Source organism: Buteo buteo, chromosome 16 (assembly GCF_964188355.1).
Source record: "Buteo buteo chromosome 16, bButBut1.hap1.1, whole genome shotgun sequence".
NCBI classification, from domain to species: Eukaryota; Metazoa; Chordata; class Aves; order Accipitriformes; family Accipitridae; genus Buteo; species Buteo buteo.
In genome coordinates this window covers 1,505,635-1,524,504 of record NC_134186.1, presented here as the reverse complement: position 1 = coordinate 1,524,504, position 18,870 = coordinate 1,505,635, and the positions used below count along the sequence as shown (strand labels likewise).

The 18,870-nt window shown below is 38.7% G+C and overlaps 1 protein-coding gene across 3 annotated transcripts in view; it reads left to right on the top strand.

Moving 5' to 3' along the window:
* Positions 1-18,870, top strand: part of AGO3 (argonaute RISC catalytic component 3) — a 44,918-nt gene that overhangs the window by 21,739 nt on the left and 4,309 nt on the right. For 2 of the 3 annotated variants that reach the window (XM_075047255.1, XM_075047256.1), the window contains 12 exons: positions 123-270; positions 587-706; positions 1,973-2,095; positions 2,296-2,429; positions 2,891-3,075; positions 3,359-3,518; positions 4,645-4,735; positions 5,584-5,778; positions 6,136-6,270; positions 6,885-6,986; positions 8,681-8,880; positions 9,520-14,998. In XM_075047255.1, coding sequence (XP_074903356.1) covers positions 123-270; positions 587-706; positions 1,973-2,095; positions 2,296-2,429; positions 2,891-3,075; positions 3,359-3,518; positions 4,645-4,735; positions 5,584-5,778; positions 6,136-6,270; positions 6,885-6,986; positions 8,681-8,880; positions 9,520-9,628 — 1,702 coding nt within the window. In that variant the 3' untranslated portion in view covers positions 9,629-14,998. Of the gene's footprint in view, positions 1-122; positions 271-586; positions 707-1,972; positions 2,096-2,295; positions 2,430-2,890; positions 3,076-3,358; positions 3,519-4,644; positions 4,736-5,583; positions 5,779-6,135; positions 6,271-6,884; positions 6,987-8,680; positions 8,881-9,519; positions 14,999-18,870 lie in introns of those variants that run through there. The other variant, XR_012653104.1, reaches the window with a different exon arrangement.

The following is an 18,870-nucleotide window of genomic DNA, read 5'->3' as shown; positions in this document are numbered from 1 at the left end:
AAAATCTGTGATAGCTTAACACTGAATGTCTATCAGGACCTAATATTTGATTAGTTTGGGGGATGTCGATACTTGCCAACTAAGATTTCTGTACATTTTTATTAAAATGTATGTCTTTCTAGCTTTCCTTTACAGTTAGAAAATGGCCAGACTGTGGAGAGAACAGTAGCACAGTATTTCAGAGAGAAATACAACCTCCAGCTGAAATACCCTCATCTTCCTTGCCTACAAGTGGGACAAGAACAGAAACACACCTACCTGCCTTTAGAAGTAATGAACTCGTTCTGATAAATCAGCTTGATAAGGGTAGACTATATCATTTTGCAAAATGTTAAGAAGTAGTGCACTTTGCAGTACAAGCATGTTTACATATTTACATGTTTGTTATTCTTTTCCTTCACTAAAGACTTACCTACATTTTTAAAAGTGCTTTAAAGTTTAGAACTATGAGAAGGAAGTACGCAGTTCCTTAAACACATTGAGGGTGTGTTTTGTAGTGACAGCATAGTATTGTGTACGTACGGTATGTTGGGATCTGTTTCTAAGTGCTCCTATTCTGTATTGACGCTTCTGATTTTCCTTTAAGGTATGTAACATTGTAGCTGGCCAGCGGTGTATCAAGAAGCTAACGGACAATCAGACATCGACTATGATAAAGGCCACAGCGAGATCTGCCCCAGATAGACAAGAGGAAATAAGCAGATTGGTTAGTTCTTTAATTTCAGTTTGGTGTGATACTACTCGCAGGTAACATTAATGCAAAATCTTCTTATGTGACCTGCCTAGTCTCTTCATTCCTTCCTTCTAGCCCTTTAATGTAATAGATTAAGAACTTTCTTTAACATGATTTATTTAAAATAGCTTCCAACAATACCATGAGTCCAGCAGTATGGGCTCTTGTGTTATAATCTTTACAATTGCTTCTAAGTAGGTATTGGAAATACTCAGGACAAATAGTTCAGTGTTTTGTTGTATTGGGCCATCAGGGCTTTTAAACAAATTTGTGAAATGGACTTGGTTTTAGTACCCAAATTCATGAGAGTAAGATTTTGTTCTAGGTGCATTTCTATTCCTTGATTCCTGTTGATATTTGAACACCATACTTTTTTTCATTATTATAGGACGCTTATATTTGTAGTGGTGCTAAATACTTTTAAAATCATGAGCTAGACTCTAAAGACTTGGGTCTTGACCATTGCCCTTTTTTTTCTTTTCTGTTAATAGTTTGAAGATATAGTAGCATCACTACTTAATTTTAATAGATACTGAAAACAAACTGGAGCAACTTGATTTGTCCAGAATCATACAAGGAATCTGTAACAGGGTAGAAGAATGATTCTAGGTCTCCTAAACCTCAGTCTTGTACTTGAGATGTTTGCTTTCTGTAGTAGACACTACATGTTTTCACCTGATAACACCAGTATCTTTTCTTGGTGCTGAATCCAGACACCCTAAATGTCATTGTTTTTTCTAACTTGAAATATTATAAAACTTGAACATTTTTAGTTGAATACTCTTATAAACAGATAGCTCTTATTTGAAACAGTCTGGGGTTTGAGCTGACAAGTTAGCCAAAATTTTTCAATTAAAATAAGTCTCCTCTGGAAAATACAGAAGACGTGAATGTGCCGTAATAAAGTGAATTAATTTGTTTAATCTTGGGTTTGCTTGTCTCTAAAGGAGAAGGCTTTTTGATCTATCCTGTGAGTAAACGAAATGCTTTTGAATGAGCATACTACAAATGAGCACTCGAGTAACTAAGGGAACAAAAAAAATCTCATCCAATGTATTTCATGGTATTAATTGTTTTCACTGGGGATAGGTTGATAGTGTCAAGCAGTTAAATCTGAGCTTTTTTTCAATGACAAGGGGAATTGCTGTATAACACTTCTGCAGCATTCCTGTTAGCCTTTTGTTTGTTATATGAATTATAATGAGATACTCCTGTAACATGGAAAAACTCTTCTTCTAGGTGAGAAGTGCAAATTATGATGCAGATCCGTTTGTTCAAGAGTTTCAGTTCAAGGTCCGTGATGAGATGGCCCATGTGACAGGGCGCGTGCTCCCAGCTCCAATGTTGCAGTATGGAGGACGGGTGAGAGTTTTGCATTTTGTTTCTATTTTGAAGAGTGATTTCCTGTGCATAGTGACTATTTTAAGTCAGTTCAGTTGCATTGTGCAATACAGGGATCAGAGTTTGAATGGTAAACTTCTTTTTGTTATCCTGAAACTGAAAATAGCATAGGCTTTGTTTTTTTCCAGTCACTTGAGTATCCATCACTTTTGTTTCCACAGAATCGAACAGTGGCAACCCCAAGCCATGGAGTATGGGACATGCGAGGGAAGCAGTTTCACACTGGTGTTGAGATCAAAATGTGGGCTATAGCTTGCTTTGCAACGCAAAGACAATGCAGAGAAGAAATACTGAAGTAAGGCATGTCACGGTTCAGGCTTTGGAATTTTCTCTTAATGAAGCCATCTTAGTGAAAACATGAATGTAGGACTTCTAATGAGTGTTTCACCTGATTTTAATCATCTAAGATGTTAGGGAGAGAATCCAAGCTGTTTTGCTTCCTTGCTGGAAGCTACAGTCAAAATGCTGTGCCTGGGTACACCATGGGCTTTTGGTCCTGTGACATTGCTGCTTTGTATATAGTTCCTTCTAGCATCTTGAATGAAGTACTAAAGGTGTCTAAACTCTTTTTTCCCATTCTGGCCTGTGGTGTTTCAAAGCTGTACAGCCTCCACGTAATGAACATTTTTTAAATGCTGCTTTAAAAGCTATTTGGAATTGTCTTCATTTGAGTAACACAGTTCTTCTGTCCCCTTCTGCTTTGGTGGTTGTGTGCTATTGCTACTGCAAAAATTCAGAAAAGCTTCTCATCTTTAGGGGTTTCACAGACCAGCTGCGCAAGATCTCCAAAGATGCAGGGATGCCGATCCAAGGCCAGCCCTGTTTCTGTAAATATGCCCAGGGTGCAGACAGTGTGGAGCCCATGTTTCGACACCTCAAGAACACCTATTCAGGGCTTCAGCTCATCATTGTCATCCTGCCAGGGAAAACACCGGTGTATGGTAAGGGAATATCTCTGTCTTTTACCTGTTTGGTCAAGTATTGTTCTGAGAAATTTGCTGCCCAGCATAAGTTAGGAAATTCTTCAGGACCATTCTTTAGACATTAGAAACCAATGTTTTGCATCTGAAGATAAAATGAATTGGAAGCAAGTCTGAGTATGCAGATAAGTTGGAAGTTATTTTGCAGAGTATGTACATTTAAATTATTGTGACTTAAGCTAATATCAAAATATAGCCATAATTTCAAATGGACTCAAGTTGTATCCTCATATTTGCTTCTCAGCGGAGGTGAAGCGTGTGGGAGATACACTGTTGGGAATGGCCACACAGTGTGTTCAAGTCAAGAATGTCATTAAAACATCTCCACAGACCCTATCAAATCTGTGCCTGAAGATTAATGTTAAACTAGGAGGAATCAACAACATCCTTGTACCTCATCAACGGTAAGGCTCTCCACGGAGACTGATTTGGGTTTTGTTTTAACAGACGTGATTACGTTTGCTACTTAGCACCTAGAATTTAAACATGGCTAAATTTTAAGGTGAAATATTCTTCTGGTAAAGGTATGTGATATTTGAGGTAGCATTAAATTTCTTCTAGCATGGGCTCTGAGCAGTTGTTGGCCCGTGAGTTACGTCTTAAGCCAAGGTTCTTTTCAAATGTTTGATCAGTATCAAAAATTTGAAGAGAAACTGCAGATCTAGAGATGTTGAAATATTAATATGATCAGAAGTTTTTGTGAATTTAAGAGCATACAACACATCACAGAATGTAACTGTTGGACATACCAATGTGCTGTTAATGAGGGTAGAAGAACACTGGAGGCGTCTTCTCTCACTGTAATAGTCTGAGTAATTCAGCTCACACTTGTTCATAGCTAGTCTCTAAGCTCTATTTGAATGTGTGCTCCAATTGCTTTGATGCCTTCAGTGAGAAGGTTTGAGAAGTCCAACCCATGTGTGCTCGTTTCTGGATCATTCTGGAGAAGCACAAGTCTCTCAGTCCTGAAGAGCAGAAATTCGGATTGACTCTAACCTTAACTAGAGCATACCTGTTCCTTGAGTGGAAATATGCATAATGCAAGGTAGCAAGCCAGAAAAACTTTTGGAGTGCAAGTCTCAAGAATTCTTTCCTGAAAGCTTGGAGTCCAGTGGTGTGTGGAAGAATATTTTAAAGGCACTGGGAGACCATCCTGCTCCTTAAATCCTGTAAGCCAGAATGTGTGCGCTACTGCATCCAGCCATTTGTTGCATGGCTAGCGTAATCATCCTGTAGAATGATAGTTTCTGTAAGAAGCCATCTGTACTGTTCACGTGTAGGTCTGTGGCTTTTCTCCACTAGAATCATGCCACAGTTAAATGGCAGTTTATTTTGGAATGACTGCTGTGGTGGTTTTGAAGCTCACATCTTAAGCACAAAGATTTCATTGTTTAGGTTTGGCCAGAGTACCTGATAAGAAGGCTTCTCTGTGCAGCTTAGCTGAAATATAAACAAAACCCCATATTGAGCAATAAGCTTGTGCCAACTGTTCATCTACAAGTGTGACTTAGCACTTTTTTCTTTTTGAAGACCTTCTGTGTTCCAGCAGCCAGTGATCTTTTTGGGAGCTGATGTCACTCACCCTCCTGCTGGAGATGGAAAGAAGCCTTCAATAGCTGCTGTAAGTTTTATTAAATTAGCATTGTTTTTTCATCTTAGGTAAATGTTAGAATAGTAAATGCAACTCATGGACTATGCCTATGTCAAATATATTTCAGGGCTTATGCCAGTTCTTTGTACACGTTCCCAATGTTATTAAAAATCATGTCTTTAAAAGAAAAACACTGCTTGATACTTAAGACTGTTTTCTTAGTTTTTAATTTTTAAATCAAGGTAAAATGGCAGTCATGTTAAATAATATATTTCTGCAAAAATATTCTAAAGGAAATAATGCAGCTTTGATGTTAGTTAATAACATTCATTACATTTTTCTCCCTTTAAAAATACAAAAAAGGCCTGTTTTGGCAGGAATGCTTTTGATGCTTCTTACCTTTTGTGTTGGTACAGTCCAGGAGATCAAGGTGGTGGTTGGATGCTTGGTCAGTCCCTTCCTATTTTGTCCCCTTGGTATTTTATTTGGCATTGACTGCAGTTATGGAAACTGTGTCCTTACTTAAAGTAACTAAGGCAAACTGAAGTGTTTCTCTATGTAAAAGGTGAGAAAACTTCAAAGAAAAAATGGCTGTGTCTGGATTATCAGAATATGCATTAGTGTGCTGTCAGCAGCAAGGGAGACCCCAATTCTGCAGATGCATTTCAGGGTGCTTGGAGCGCAAGTTTTATACCTCTTTTCAAAAGGTGTTAAACCTGCACCTACTACAAGTTACAGTTAAAAATGTTACTGTGGTTGTTGTTCTAACGTAAGCATCTTTTACTTGAAAATTGTTCTTCTTGGCTTTTCTGCTATTTTAATTTTTGGGGGGTATAGATTGATCTTGAAGTCTTTACTCATGTAATCTTCCCCTGAAGGTTGTAGGTAGTATGGATGCTCATCCAAGCCGGTACTGTGCCACGGTGAGAGTTCAGCGACCCCGGCAGGAAATCATCCAAGATCTAGCCTCCATGGTGAGAGAGCTTCTCATCCAGTTCTACAAGTCAACACGGTTCAAGCCCACACGTATCATCTTCTATAGGGACGGCGTCTCTGAAGGACAGTTTCGACAGGTTGGTTCATTTGTGGGTTTCTTGAAGGACTGTGTTGCTACATCATAACTCCAGTTGTCATATTTGAATAGCTGTGCTGTTTGAGTTGCCTACATTTGCACCAAGATACCACAAAATAATTGAGACGTTTAAGGAGATAATTTCTTAAGCATGTTGGGTAAGAAAAGTGGCAACTTCTTTACTGTCTGGGAAGGAGAGGTCTTAGAACTTGGGAAACACTGTATTTCTAAGTACTTCCTAAGATTACTAACTGTGTGCCAAAGTTGCACTAAGCGTTAACTACAAACTGTTTATTAGGTATTGCATGTAGAATACAATGGAAGGAAAACATAAACTACTCTGTTCTTGTGCTTGTAGGTTTTGTATTACGAACTGCTAGCCATTAGAGAAGCCTGCATCAGTTTGGAGAAAGATTACCAGCCTGGAATAACCTATATTGTGGTGCAGAAGCGACATCATACACGATTGTTCTGTGCTGACAGAACAGAAAGGGTAATCACTGCCCTCTCTCATAGTAGCCTTATGTGAAAAGCTTGATGTCAAGCACTTATGCTGTTGGAGAAAATATTAACATGGGCTTCTCTGTCAATTATCTTTGCATTCAGGGAAGATGTTGAGTTGATAAGCATAAAATGTGGCCCCAAATTGAAAAATCATTGACCTTGACTATGTTGTTAAAAAAAAAAAGTAGTCCATTAGTCTTTGTCAATGAACTAGAACTATAGCTAACATTCATGTAACTAACTAGGACTAGGTCTACAGCAATTGTAGTAGAAGAAAATAAAACATGATGGAACCCTGAACTTTTCTGTTCTTCTGAGTGAGTCGATCCAAACTCAAGCTGACACTTCTAAATACAAATGTATGTGCAGCTTTTCTGTCTTTCTGAGATTGACAGTTCTGAAGTGCTGTAGGTGCAATGTTCTGCATTGAGATGGTAGAGCCATACAGCATCCTTGTCAAATATCCTAGTGCATTCCAAACAGTAACTGAGGCAGTTCATTCACTGAAACCTTGCATGTGTTGAATAGAAACTTGTATTTTTAATTACAGTTGAGATGTATAAACAGTTCTTAGCTGCACTTTTAACAAAACCTTTTCTCTAGGTTGGACGAAGTGGCAATATTCCAGCTGGAACAACTGTGGATACAGACATTACACATCCATATGAGTTTGATTTTTACCTCTGTAGCCATGCTGGAATACAGGTATGATTGTTTCTTTGTAAGTAAATGTGAATTTAGAACATGTTATTTTTCTCCCTTTTGTGACAGTTGTGTTTACAGTTTATAGTTATAGTTACAGTTATAGTTCACAGTTATTTAGTAGGGAAATGTCATTTAGCTCAGTTTTATGAGGTATCACAGTATTGTGGGACTAACAGTATTATTTGCTTAAGAGGTGGTCTCTGCTACACCTTTAAAACTTGCATTGATGGTAAGTGATGCTTTCCTCAGTTTATTTTAAAGAGGTCACTTTATTTTGTACCTTTGTTATTTCTGAAGATAAAACTTCTACTTTTATTGTGTATAGCCACAATGAAATTAATGTTGAATCAAGTTTTCAAATGTAAACAGTTTGAAGGACTGAAGGCAATGTTTGATTATTTGCTGACTAAGTGCAGACTAGTGAATTGCAGGCTATGGAAATTAAATCCAACAATGTGGTGTTATTGCCAGCAATACAGTGGAGAGTCAACTTAATGCCAAAAATTGTATCAGGATATTGTTTAAATATGGAAAAAAATTAACTCTTCAAATTTTTATGTCAGTCTGACCGCATCGTCATAAGTTTTGTTTAGGTTTGGTGGGCATGTTTTCTTTTCAAGTTTTGAATCATTGCCATGTTTTGTATTAAGGAGTTCAAAACTTCTACTGCTTTTCTCCACTTAGATGTATATCTTCATGCTAGGTCTGGGCAAGCTAGTTTTTGGCCTCTTGGAAAAAAATAGTATCAATATAAGTTGAAGCAGAAATGCCAGATGTAGTTGCAGCTCATTGTTTTTAATATAGCAAGCCACAATAAATTGCTACCTTTTTATATATATGTAAATATATTTTTAAAAAGAGAGACTTCTAGCCTGGTTAAAATACAACTATTAACCTAATTCAGTTACACTGTAAGTTTTAACTCTAGTGCCTCACACCTTTTGTGGGGGGAGGCAGGAGGGAAGAGGAGTGTTCACTCCAAAAGAGTGTCTTTCAGAGCAAGTGCAAGTCAATCATTTAATAGAGAACTTTTAAGAGTTCCTAAGAACTGTACTCAGTATTCAGTACAGGTTAATGAGCTATAAGGAAACGTTGAAGTACTGATGGTGAACGCATGTATCTGGACAGAACCTTGACAGGAGTGACATGTAAAAATTTGATTCAGCATAATGCCAAAGAGCAATGCAACTCTTGAACCTGTAGGAAAGATGACATTGTGTAGAAGTAAGGAAGTGTGTGGTTTTGGGTAGAACTCAATAGGTAACTTCTGAAATACTGAGCTGTTTCTCGTGTTCATACTTTAAATTAGGGTGCTAAGGAATTGGAAAGAGTTAAAAGCAGCAGTTATTTCTCTGGGAAATGTGTCTTGGTGAGAAACAGTTTTAACTGAAGGTAGTTAAGAGGTAGCGTAATCATGGTTTAGTCATGTTGGGAGCAGGTTTTGATCGTTGAGGCTTATCTAGAAGGCATGTGGGGTTTTTTTGCAAGCAAGAATAATTAGAGTAGCATAATCATGTGAATGTTAGACTCCTATTCATCTTTGAACACAGTTAGGGCTGACATAAGACTGAATTTTCTTTGGCTGCTGTTACATAGGAGTTCAGACTAGATAGTCTGGCCCTTTCTGAACTTAAAAATCTGACTTGATTGTATGGAAAAGCCAGATAAGTGAATTCATGTTCCCTTCTTCTTAGGGTACCAGCCGTCCCTCACACTATCATGTTTTGTGGGATGATAACTGTTTTACTGCAGATGAACTTCAGCTGCTGACTTACCAGCTCTGCCACACATATGTGCGCTGTACACGATCGGTTTCTATACCTGCACCAGCGTATTATGCTCATCTGGTAGCATTCAGAGCACGATACCATCTCGTGGACAAAGAACATGACAGGTAAATGAAAATGTGTGCTTAAGTTTTTGTCCCTATTGGTCTTTGCTCCATTGTTGGGCATAAAGCCATCTGACTATAGATAATTACTGCTCATTTTGCAGTTAATTTTTGTTACCTCTGGGAGTAGTCTTAAGATAATCATTCTTGACAGCTGCTGCTCAGTGTCAGACAGGAGTGGGTTGGTGGATTCTACTGAATAACACTCAGATTAAAAGAATTCAGTTTAGTTTAATAAAGTATTCTATTATTACTTTGACATGGTCTGAGGGAATCAAGCCACACATTTAGGTTTTTGCTCTAGAATTAGAGTAGTCATGAATCAAGCAAAATGTTAAGTGCCTTCCACTTACCTAACTCTGCTTTGTACGTCAGAAGTATTTTATAACCATCAAGCCATCAATATATTTGTAACAGGCTTATTTTTAGATGAACAAGCTGAGTAGCTAAGGTAAAGAGATTTGTCAAAAGCCTTGAGGTTGCTGATGAATAGACAAGTAGATTTTTCTCAGTATCCTGATTTTTCTCAGTATTACTATTGCCATGTTGCTCTCCTCAACGTTGAAGAGATGTCAGGGTGGCTTTTTGATCCAAATTAATATGATTTACAGCCCTGCTTGTCGTCGTCTTGTTTTCTTGCAGTGCTGAAGGAAGCCATGTTTCAGGACAAAGCAATGGGAGAGATCCACAGGCCCTTGCGAAGGCTGTACAAATTCACCAAGACACCTTACGCACGATGTACTTCGCTTAAGTCAATAAAATGGGAGCATACTCACTGAAAGGAAGAACTGAAAAATTAAGCCACATACAATGTATGTTTTCAGTGGGGTTGGTTTATGGGGTGTGCCTCCGATCATGCTGAAGTTGACACTGTGCAGGGGCGAGAGGCTAACCCTTAAATTGACACAAGGAAGATTGTTTACTTCATCGAGGAACACAGCACTATTATGCAATACGAAACCAGCCAACCGCTTTTTTGGCGCAGAAGCACCGCCATCTTTTTTTTTTTTAATTTCTCGTAGTTTAACCCTCTTATGCCTTTACCTCAAGTTGCTCGGCAGCACAACTATCTTTGCAAAAAAAAAAAAAAAGTTAAAAAATTGATGGTGTAATTTCAAAAAAAAAAAGCAAACCACCTTTATAGGAACAATCACAATGATTGTTTGGGGAGGGAAGTGTGCAAAAAAAAATTTAAGTTTTTTACCCCACTGCATTGACGAATCTTTCTCTCAATATTGCCATCAAGCATTCGAATGTGAACATATCCAAGTACATTTGAATGTACAGCACTAGCTAGAAAAAAATTGAGGAAGGGGAAGATGTTTTGCACACTAATCCAGTAATTTGAACATAATTTAGCCAACTGCTGCCTTTGTGTCTTTCTTCACAGCTTTGGAGTTCTCGGCTCCAATAGTTCCCTTTTAAAAAGCAAAGAAGCTAGTGGTATTACGTGCAGGCAGTAGTGATCCAAACTCTTCTTGCTCCCTGGTGAATTTACTAAAGCTGCTGTTTTACCTAGTCCAAAAGTTTCAATTATTTTCTATCTGGCAAGTCAAATATGTTGAAGCTTCACATGAGATCAGATGTCCCAAGTTTTATGGGATTACATATAGTAAACACCAGAACTGAAACTTTAGAGCTAAGGTCTTTTTGGAAAAACGAAAAATGCTAGTTTACTTGCTGCCTCTCACACCTTAATGTGATTTCATATGTATGTGTTTTTTGAAGTTTAGCTTCCTTTTGTTTCTTTTATATTTATTAGAGTAATAATAATGCTTTAATTTAATTATTACAGAACATATGGTCAACATCAACTTTTATTTTTTAGAAATGTAACCATGTTTATTTTTTAAAAACTGACAACTTGTTTTGCTATCTTTTAGTGCAATAAGCGTTCTAAAGAAAAACTGTGTCCATTGAGCTGTACTAAAGCAGTGTTTGTACCACTAACTGTGGAAGAATGGACACCTCCATGATTTTAAAAGGACAAAGTAAAAGCCTTAATTTTGAAAGGAAAGTTTTATAGTCAGAAGGAATCTTGAATTTTCCTTTTTTAAATCAAAAAATAGCAAAACTGCTTCTAGAATTCTGCAAGCTTTACGTGTCACTGCAGTGTTTTGATTTAACAAAGGAATTGGCCGTATTTTTGGCTTTGAAATGTGGAGGATATTTGAATTAAATGGAAGGGGTTTTTTATTAAGATCTAAGTTTTTACATGCTTAGTTAAATCTATTTGACATCAGTAAAATGTCTGGAATTAAAAGTTTTTAGGCTTTTTTCCTCTTTGATAATGACTTTCCTTTTAAAATTAAGTTATTGGTAACTTCATTTCACTTTGCAAATAAAGAGGGCTGGGATAGTTCTAACATGTTAAATCACTGAAATGTGAAACAAATTAATGGGACTCTTTCATTCCACTTTAAAGGTAAGACAATATTTAAGATGTCAGAGACGAGCATTTATTCAATGAGGGGACTGGGGAGTTTTGCACTTTGTAAACTCGTGAACTGCATTTTTGACTGTTTTTATTTGCACTGGTTCATAGTATATATACTGCAGATCGTTTGTATGGGCATTGCTGTTATCCCAGCCCTTCTGAACTCCACCTGCTCTCCACATGAAAACCAGTGGGTTGATATAAGTAGCTTATCTCCTGTCATTCTCATGAAATCCGCTGTTTGCCAATATACTGTATTTTGAGCCTAAAATCTGAGCCCGTTTTGCTTCAACAGACGTGAATCTCCCCCATTTTTTCTGCCAGAAAACAGAGTACTGTATTTTGTGCATTTGTATATTGTATTGAAATGTATGTAGTGCTGTTCACAACACTGTCTCAAAGAGCTTTACTAAACCGTTAGTGTATATACATATTTTATCTCCCAATATCAAGGAAGATAATGTAAAAAGACTAACTTTGCAAAGCTAAAATTGCACTGGAAATAGTCGTGACGGTGGGCAGTTGGCTGGTGGCTTGGGGGTCCCCGGAGAGGAGGTGGAAGGGTGGTGGAGGGAGACTCGGCAGACCCTGACGTGTCTGAGAGTCTCTGGGGTCCTGGGAGCTGCACGCCTTCGCCAGCTGCACCCGCGGAGCCGGGACTGGCCCAGCCACGCTCTTTGACTTCTTAATGCACTTACCTTTCAGCGCCTTCAGATAAACCTGCTGCAGGGAGGTTGGTGTAACAAAATAATTTGAGCAAGATGGTTTCCGAATAAGTCTCTCAAATGTTTCTCTTCGTCTGTGACCTGACAGTTTTCTCTTAGAAGCATTCTAGCTAGCAGTTCTGTTTATAAAAGGTTCAGGTTAGGCTTTTTACAGAAAATTGTTTTAAAACAGAGAATTTTTTTTAAAAAAACTATTTTACAAAGACTTGTGGATTTCTGGCATTTCGATGAAAATTCCTTTTTAAAAAGTCTTTTAATGCTCCTTTCAAAGACGCTGTATGCTTCTCATCCTGCCTGCGCTCAGTGACTATGATTTGAGAAGCTTTGTTGCTTGCTACTTTCACCAAAAAAAAAAAAATTAAAAGAAACTTCATTGGGAAAGTGAGTTAAATTACTTGTTGAGCTAGCATTTTACCTGGTTTTCATGTGAAGAGTATTTGGACGTTTTAATCTCTGTTCTTGGTTTTGCAAATATCTACGTAAAGTGCCGATACTTATTTGTATTACGATATCAAGTTACTGGCGTTGTGAGGGCCACACATTTATGATGCTGTAGCTGCTATATTTATTTAAATGGAGATGGACAATTACTGCACTAAGGAATGAGGAGATAAGCAAGGAATCAAGGTTAGTTAGATATCTTGTTTTTTTCAAAAGAGAATTAATGGTGTGAAATATCAAGTGTAACAAAGGGTGCTGTCATTTTAACTGAGATTAAATAGCCAGATATTCCTCCTTTGTTTAAAAACATATATATTTTGATGTTTGCAGTTTGGGGGTGGGGGGTCGGGATAAATGGTACCTCATCTGTGGTGGCAGTTTCCAGTATATTTTCAGAGTATATGGATTTCTTTTATTTTTGTACCTGCTCTCCTTTAAAAAGAAAAAAAAATCTCAAATTTTATGTGCTGTTTGGGGAAATCTTGAGTGGCATACCAGATCCCCCTCTCTTGCTGGGAGCTGTCTGTATATAGTCCAAAGAGGGACATGGGCAAAGGCTGACAGTTCTACTTTGCAGACATACTGGCCTCGTTTTTATGCCTACCTAGAAAAACGGTTCCCGTCTCCTAAGACACTGTACCAGTTTAACTGCACGGAGACCTCACTTGTACTTAACAAGTGCCACTAATTGCTTCCGTGGTGGGAGCACGCACAAGGGCCCCCGGGCTGGACTGGGGAAGGAGCAGCCTTAGTGTATCGGCTGTACAGACCTGCAGCTGCAGCGCTGGTGCTGTGCCAACAGCGGGAACCGCTCCCCGGGGCTGGCGGCAGTGCTTCTCGTAACTTTTTTTCTAGCAGAAAGCCTTGCCGAAACCTGCGATCTGGTGACTAGTAGATCCAGATTTGGAGACAAGTAGAGCGTTTTGTAGTTGAGGTGTTCAACTCGCGACATCTGCTAACAGAATGACTGACTCCACTGTAAGTAGCTTTTTTCCTTTGTAGGGCACTTCAGCTGTGGCCATTTTACTCAGGATTGCTGTGTTACTGTTCAGTGTGTAATCTGGTTAAATGCATCCAAAAGTTATTTTTATAGGGTTCATTCTGGCATCCTTTTGGAAGTTTGTTTGGCCACAGAAATGGTTTTCAGGAGTAAAATGGGTTTCTGAAAGTTGTCAGTCAAATTATTTCAAGATGCTATTGGTCCTAAACTGTTTTCACTTCTTCATGTGCAAATTTTTGTCCTATAAAATGCTCAACATAAGATATCAGATAGTCATCTTCTGTACAAATTCCAGCTATGAATACTAGTTTTCTACTAGTCTTGAAGTCCGCTCTGGTGAAATTCCAAGCTCAGCCTACACTTAAAAAAGCTTGAGGCCTTTTTTTAATACTTTCTTCATATCTTGTCCTCTTTTGGTATTTTCCCCGTTTTGTGAACTGAGGGTTTAGAACCTTACTCGAAGCACTTTTATAACCAAGGAATCAAAAGCTCAGATTATGTACATTGAAACTAAATTCAGTTTTTGGAGATCGTTATTTCTAAATGGCCATCTTAGTCTCTGGTCACACCAGGCAGATACTCTGTCCCTTTCAGTGCTGTGGAGTTTTGTGGCTGCTACTGGCAGGTTGATTGCATCTAGTGAAAAAATCCGTAGGGATGTCAAAGGGAAAGATTGCTGTCTGTCTTTTCTACCCAAAGATGGTACTTTAGATTGATACTGGGTGTTAGGATATCATTTTTGTTTCGGCACGTTTAAATAAAACCTCACTTTAGCCAGTTCACTCATCGTTTTTTTGTAAACCTGAAAAGATAATGGTTAGAGCTTGAGCTAATTGATGCTTTCTGCTAGTAGAAGATTTTGTACTTTCTGTAGTTGAGGTATGAACGAGATGGGTACAGGATGCTACATTTTACCTCCCTAGCAGAGTCTCAAGAATCCCGATCCCTATAACACTAAAACAAAACCAAATTGTTGTCCCTGAGTAGGCAAAGGTGCATATGGAGGGGAAGGAATTGCAAGGGAGAGGCTTGCGAAGGAAAATACCGAAGCATCAGTTTTATAGAAACAAGGGTGTTGATGGAGAGACTCCATCCACTTTCCATCCCACGTGCCCTGGCCTTTTCAAATCTTGTCTGAGGTACCCCCTCACCTAACACGGGTAGTTAACATAGGGTCCTTTTAAAACAAATCAGTTCCACTGTTTAAAACTTGGAGTGATCTTATTTTTTTTAAGCAAGACAGTCCTCAGAAAGTGCCTTTTTAGAAGATGGTGCTGTAGATTTTTATTTTCCAGTTGTACATGGCTGAAAATTTAAGATAAATTATTGAAAATGCCAAGTGTTTGATGGTATCTTTCAGGTACTTTCAAGCATCAGCTTCTCTGAGTCAGGACCAAGAATAACCAGGAAGGTGTTTTCATTCGGAGGGAGAGGCATTGAGGAGCGATCACCAAATTCAGCTGGCAGGCTAGAATCGGTTTTGATTTAGTCAATGCAATTTACCTCTTCACATTGAGGGGGTGGGGGGGTGGGGGTGGGGGGGTGTAGAAGCAACAGCATGGGACTCTTGGGGCGATGTAGTTAGTGCTGAAAGGGAATCCATAGCTATTGAAGGATGTCGTCTCTTAGATGTAGCAGGCTCCCAAAGATGAAGTAGACAAACTGAAAGCTGTCTGAAGACTTATGAGATGGTCAGTCCTGCTGTGAGCAGACCTCACGTGGCTTATGTGTTTAAAGGGGTGATGTGCATGTATCAGTGGGACTTGTAATTCCTAGCTGGGAGTTTTGATACTCTGGATGGGGAGCAGCTTGGTGGGGTGGGGGATGCTGCCCCACTCAGATGGTTGAAGAGGGTGTGGGTCCATAGTGAGTTTGGTGAGCATTCCTCCGGTCAGGAAAAGCTGTAGACTAGACTATTAAACACTGCACCTCAGTAACCTTGTAATGCTGCATAAAGTAATAATAATAGCAAAGTTCTGCTTTGATTACACTGTAATGTGCTTGCACATGCCTGCAAAAAATACACTTAACTTTCATTTTTGTAATGGTCTTAATAGCAGTTATCAGACTTTTTTCTTTTATGACGAACCTTGTCCTTTATTGTGGTGTTTCCATATATTTATTGGTAATCTGTGTGCAGCTCATAGGTCTGTGTGTGTCTGGTCCGTATGTTGCTTTTGACGCTTATTTTTAGGTGGGAGAAGTTTCTGAATGTTCTGTTTTTCTTCTCCAAAGTCAGCTTAACTAGTCGTGTTTGAGAGGAGACTGAATGAAACAGCTTGATAGACAGACTACTTTAATTGGTACCTTATTTCTTTTAAAATTAAAATTACTTTGTGTTCGTTTTATTACTGTTCATACTGTATTGGGCATTTAAGATGTAGAATAACTTGATGTCAGTCAGGATATTTTTGAGTATCAGGAGCTTAAGCGCAAAACTCCCACTTTAATTGCAAGTGGTATCTTTGCAGTAATATGTTCGTGTCTGGACTTTTTCTAGGAATAAGCAGAGCTTTTTGACATCTATTAATTTGGACACGATCAACGAAATATTTAGGGTACACAGTCCCAGCGTGGGGCAGTGACCCTTGTTTGGAGTTGCCCACACCTCTTTGTTGAAAGGGATGCTGCCAGATGAATGCGCAATATAGCACTCCCGCTTATGCTACCCACAGAGACTATGAATCAAGTACCTTTTTGCTGTGTAGATTTCTTCTGATTCAATTTAGAGAAATGAACTGATGTTTCTTGTAGTTTGTTACCAACTTTCTTGTCTTATTACAGCACCCAATGCCACTTTGTTGGTATTTAAGCTTGCAATGATGATAAATTATTTTATATTCCAAATTTCTTAACGTTGTTAGGCTAGGATTTAGAAAGCATTTTTTCAGTCTAAATTCTGAGCCAAAACTGTGTCTTCTATCCCTTTTAGTAGTAGGCATTTTTATCTTTTAGACTAAAATGGGCCAAAAATCTTGCACCATCAGCTTGTTTGCAGCAATACTCTCCATCTCTTCCCTTGCTTATCAACCAGTTTATTTTCTATCTACATTTAGCTAATACTGAAGCTGTTGAAATTTAGAAAGAAGTTGCTGTCTCTTCTTTCTATCAAAAGAAATGAAATGGACTTACATCTGACGATGCAGGTTTGTGTTGGGCACAGATCTCTTCCTAGAAGTCTTGCCTTGGTGATGATGAACTGTAGCACACATGGGTTTAATTACAGTAGAAATGTTCTGTATGTTTCTGTTGCATTCATTGGAGGGTGCATGATGTTTTAAAGTATCCAATTTAAATACAAGCTAACAAACCGCTGAAGATGTAGACACTATTAAAATACTTCAAATTAAAAAAAAAACAAACAACAAAAACAAAACAAACAAAAAACCAAACAACAAACAATACCAAAAAAAACAACAACCTAGTGCACATGGATAGTTTTAATTCATCCTCCTTCCTGGCAAAGTTTGAGACTGAGGATTTGCTGTAATTGATGCTACTCATAGTAAATCGTGCTGGGATTAATCCTAAAACTGAACTGACTTAGCTATATGTTTTATGAAGAGGAGAAGTGGTAGTGGTGACTGTGCTATTAAGCCAACAGAAAGCTCTAAAAAATGCAAGGAGGAAACTTGTCTTCATATTGAAAAAACTGAATATACTGAAAAAAACTCATGCTGCTAGAGCCTTGTGAACCTGTATATTTGCATCCACAGTTTACCCAAAAAGACCCCACAGGACTACTTCAAAAACTAACACATGAGGGGAAAAGCATTTTCCCGTATTTTTTAAGAGTGCCTGTTCACCTCCTAAAAGGACTGTGCTGAGATGCAGGTGGGTGGCAGTGCCTGTAACAGCTGTATAGTTAAACTGTGTTTTGTATCTAAACGTTGAAGCTACCTTACTTGGTCGAAACAGATAAAAGTTCCAGTAGATCGGTGCTATTAGAAACAACGGAGCCAAGGGGTTTTGTGAGCAATATCTGACCCCTCCATAAAACATAGATGCTCTGATAGATTTCTGGTTGCAGTTTTCACGCAGTTCACACTGAAGCGTGCCTGGCTACCAAGAAAAACAGCAGCAGGCAGTTGTAGAGTTTATTTTGCTGTAGCACTACAGTTGCTCTGCTCTTAGCTCTTACCTACCTCCCTGTTCCCTTACGCAGGATCGTTCTCCCTCCGCTGCCTATATAGAGTTAGCTGCGTTGAGGATGCTGTAGCCGTGTGGAAGGTAAATCAGCTGTGGATGTGGGGGGCAGTGGTAGTGCGATGGTGATGAAAGCAACTGCCTGTAGAAATAAAGGACTGGGTAGGAGTTGGGTGGATGTCAGGTAAGCTGTGGTCAGCTCAAGCCCTTCAGGGAGATTGATGGGAACGTCAAACATTAGCTTATGTGTCCTGAACGGTTTGTGTCAGACTTGAACTCGCTGAGAGCAAGCATGTGCCTTTTTCTGATCAAGAACAGAGGTGGAAGAACTTGTGTTTGCATTGGTAGGATGGTTAGTGTTTTTCTTGAACTGTTTTTAAAGCTTGAAGTCCTTGGTCAGAATGGAGTTGGTTTTGCGTTGAATTACTTAATCAAAGTGAGCCCTGAATTATTTGTGAATTAGAACTACCCAGAGAGGAGAAGCTTTTAAAATAAGTGGTTTCTGGAAAGTAATGTCATCAAATAAACATAATTCCTGGTAGACTTGCAATTTTTAAAATAAAATTTAACCTTGATATGTTTCTCTATCTAATGAGAATCATTAATTCTGCCTTTATTTGAATGTTGCCTGTCCAGTAATGTCTTCACTCTTTACTGTGCTCCTACAGCTTTCCATACACTCCATTGCTTCTTCCCCCCACCCCCGTTTGGTGGCTGTAAGGACATGAAGAATGTTGTCCAGTGAATGTCAGGGAGCAGTGCAGAGGTCTGATTAAGTGGGAACGTGGAGGTGAGGATTAAATATCACAGATAATTCTTCAAGAACCAGTTTGCCAGCAGCTGAGGGTAGTGATGTCTACGTAGAAAATTGTATGGTCTCTTGGGTATGGAAAGAGTTAGCAAAGTGGTACGAGGGGAGAAAAGATACCCCATCCTCTGGTATCGAGGTACTAGTAGAGGGAAGGCTGTTGTAGACTGTGTGCTGTGCAGAAGTAAGCACCTGTGTCCTTAGATGCTACTTTGGGCTTAAAGCTGCTAAAAAGGCGGATTTTCAGACCAAAATGGAAGAGCTTTTCAAATAGGTTATATTTTATGCAGTTTTGAGATACTGATGAGTTATCCAGCCAGGAACTCTGGTATCAATACTGGCTCTGAAATGGGTTCCCTCTCTGACCTCGGGTAAACAATTCTGCCTCATTTTTCACCCTATCTAGAAAATATTCATAATGATTCACATCGCCTTA